This window comes from Cyprinodon variegatus, unplaced genomic scaffold (genome assembly GCF_000732505.1).
Source record: "Cyprinodon variegatus isolate N-32 unplaced genomic scaffold, C_variegatus-1.0 Scaffold2076, whole genome shotgun sequence".
In the NCBI taxonomy this organism is placed as follows: Eukaryota; Metazoa; Chordata; class Actinopteri; order Cyprinodontiformes; family Cyprinodontidae; genus Cyprinodon; species Cyprinodon variegatus.
The window spans coordinates 31,515-33,868 of NW_015152529.1; the positions used below are offsets into that span (position 1 = coordinate 31,515).

General features: G+C 54.4%; 1 protein-coding gene across 1 annotated transcript in view; it reads right to left on the reverse strand.

Moving 5' to 3' along the window:
* The window catches only part of LOC107105121 (poly(U)-binding-splicing factor PUF60-like), a 16,060-nt gene that overhangs the window by 4,230 nt on the left and 9,476 nt on the right, over positions 1–2,354 (reverse strand). The window contains exons 4-7 of the mRNA XM_015405235.1: positions 1,769–1,930; positions 1,594–1,686; positions 962–1,175; positions 685–875 (exon numbers count right to left, since the gene is read on the reverse strand). Coding sequence (XP_015260721.1) covers positions 685–875; positions 962–1,175; positions 1,594–1,686; positions 1,769–1,930 — 660 coding nt within the window. The remainder of the gene's footprint in view (positions 1–684; positions 876–961; positions 1,176–1,593; positions 1,687–1,768; positions 1,931–2,354) is intronic.

A 2,354-nucleotide genomic window follows, 5' to 3' on the forward strand; every position in this document is an offset into this window, starting at 1 on the left:
TTAAGGTACTGCTGCTAAGGTAGTGGTGTAAAAGGTACTGCTGCTAAGGTAGTGGTGTTAAGGTAGTGGTGCTACTGAAGACGGTGGGTGTTCAGATCTAAGCAGATACTCTGAATCTGTGGAGATTATGGTGACCTCTAACTTCCTGACTGCTGATCTATACTACAGACCGCTCGGCAGGAAGAATTATTCACCTTAAACGTTTGCTGTGTGACTGGAGGGCCTGGTGTGCGGACGTCTGGTAGAGAAGAAACAGAACTAGACAGTGAACCAGTTCATACTACTTTATCCCACTGACAGAACGCTGGGAAGGTGGTAGGCTTGGTTGGATAGGGAAAATGATGAGCAGAGTCCAGGTGTCTTTCAGTCTGTGGACAGCCAGAGCAAGCACCAGCTCTCTGGACCACTTCCTTCAATCCTAACCCAAACTACATTACTCCTCCCCCAGTAGGATGTCCTGAGGTTGGTACTGTGACTTCCTGTTAGCTGCTGCTTCCTTTGTGAATGTGGTTATTGAATGTACAGCTATTGGAACGACGTCTGCCTAAAGCCAAACCGATGAACCGAACATTAGCTTCAGTTTAGGATGTATCAGGTTAGCCAAATGAGGGCCACCGCTGCCACACCCTCATACTAAAGCCACACACAAAGGGTGGAGCTAAAGGGCGGAGCTACATGGCTTACCTGAGCTGTGATCTTTGCGTTAGCGGCAGCAGCAGCCACGGCCGCTGCTGCTGGGAGTCCTCCAGGAGTCGTCGGCGTGAGGAGAGCCATGGGTGGAGTCACAGCTTTCCCCACCCGCAGATACTGACCCCCCAGGTCAAACAGGTTCATGGAGGCCACAGCGTCCTGGGCTGACTGAGGTTTGTCAAACTCTGGGCACCAAGAAGACATACTCCTTCAGGTCAGGAGGTGGCTTGACGCTCAGAGCGAGGACAAACAGAGCAGACAGATCGCTCACCAATAAAGCCATAGCCTTTGTGGCGTCCTGTGGTCGGCTCGCGGGCCAACATGCATGACTTGATCCTCCCAAAGGCCTCGAAGACACTCTTGATGTCTTCGTCCGAGAGGTCCGGGTGCACCGAAGCCACATAGATCCTGTTGAAGGCACGAGCTTCCTCCGCCAGCTGGTCAATGATTGGCTGAGCCTGGCCAATGTTACTGGGCCTCCCAACCTGCAAGGCAACATGCAGGAGTTCATGTCTTTTTGTTCCCACACAGCGTTTATGACTGAGGTTGTCATCTTCAACTCAGAAAGCTGAGGGTTCACTCTCATCCTCCTCCCTTGCCATGGGGCAGTGTGCCCAGGGGCAAGGCAGCTCCCTGCTAATTCCACGGTTCCAGGTGCCCCTGCTAACGAGCAGCCATCAGGCAGAGAGAAGGCTCCCTTAACCCCTCAGAAGATGAACAAATAATGTGTCAATCTTGAAGTTTTTACGGCAGTAGGGGCTGACAGGAAAGGGGGTATGAGAGAGGGGGAGAGACATGCAGCAAAGGACCACAAGTCGGATTCGAAACCAGGTCGGCCATGTTGAGGACTAAGGCATCTGCTGGGTCGTGCATGATAAGGTCACTGGACTCCTGGGCTCTCACCTTGATGTTCCTCCCTCCAAGGACCACAGAGTTCATCTGTTCCAGCGCCAGCTGAGCCGCTTCAGGTACTTCATACTCCACAAAGGCAAAACCCTGCAGAGACAGACAAGTTCTGACTGGGGAACACAGAGGATTACAAAGCAGGTGCTCTGTGAAAGTCTGCTTCTGGTGTGACCTTGTGCTTCATGGTGACGGAGTCCCAGGACATGTCAATGCTTTTGATTGGTCCAAAGGGGACGAAAGCCTGTCTGATGGTGTCCTCACCCAGCTCGTAGTAGATTGAACCCACGTAAACCCGACACATGATGGCCAAGGCTCTCTGGCGCTGAGCAGCTACCTGGAAGAGGAGCAGGAGGTTAGAAAGATCTACTGCAGCTGGTGGAGCCCACGGGTGGACTGGGAATGAAGGGAACCTCCTGTCTTTAGCTTCCAGTTTTGGTCAATTCATGATCCAATGTCAGGGTGGCGGCCAGGGCTAACGTCAGCCCGTCTGCATCGGCCAGGGCTAACGTCAGCCCGTCTGCATCGGCCAGGGCTAAAGTCAGCCCGTCTGCAGCGGCCAGGGCTAACGTCAGCCCGTCTGCATCGGCCAGGGCTAAAGTCAGCCCGTCTGCAGCTGCAAGGGCTAACGTCAGCCCGTCTGCAGCGGCCAGGGCTAACGTCTGCAGCTGCAAGGGCTAACGTCAGCCCGTCTGCAGCGGCCAGGGCTAAAGTCAGCCCGTCTGCAGCGGCCAGGGCTAACGTCAGCCCGTCTGCAGCGG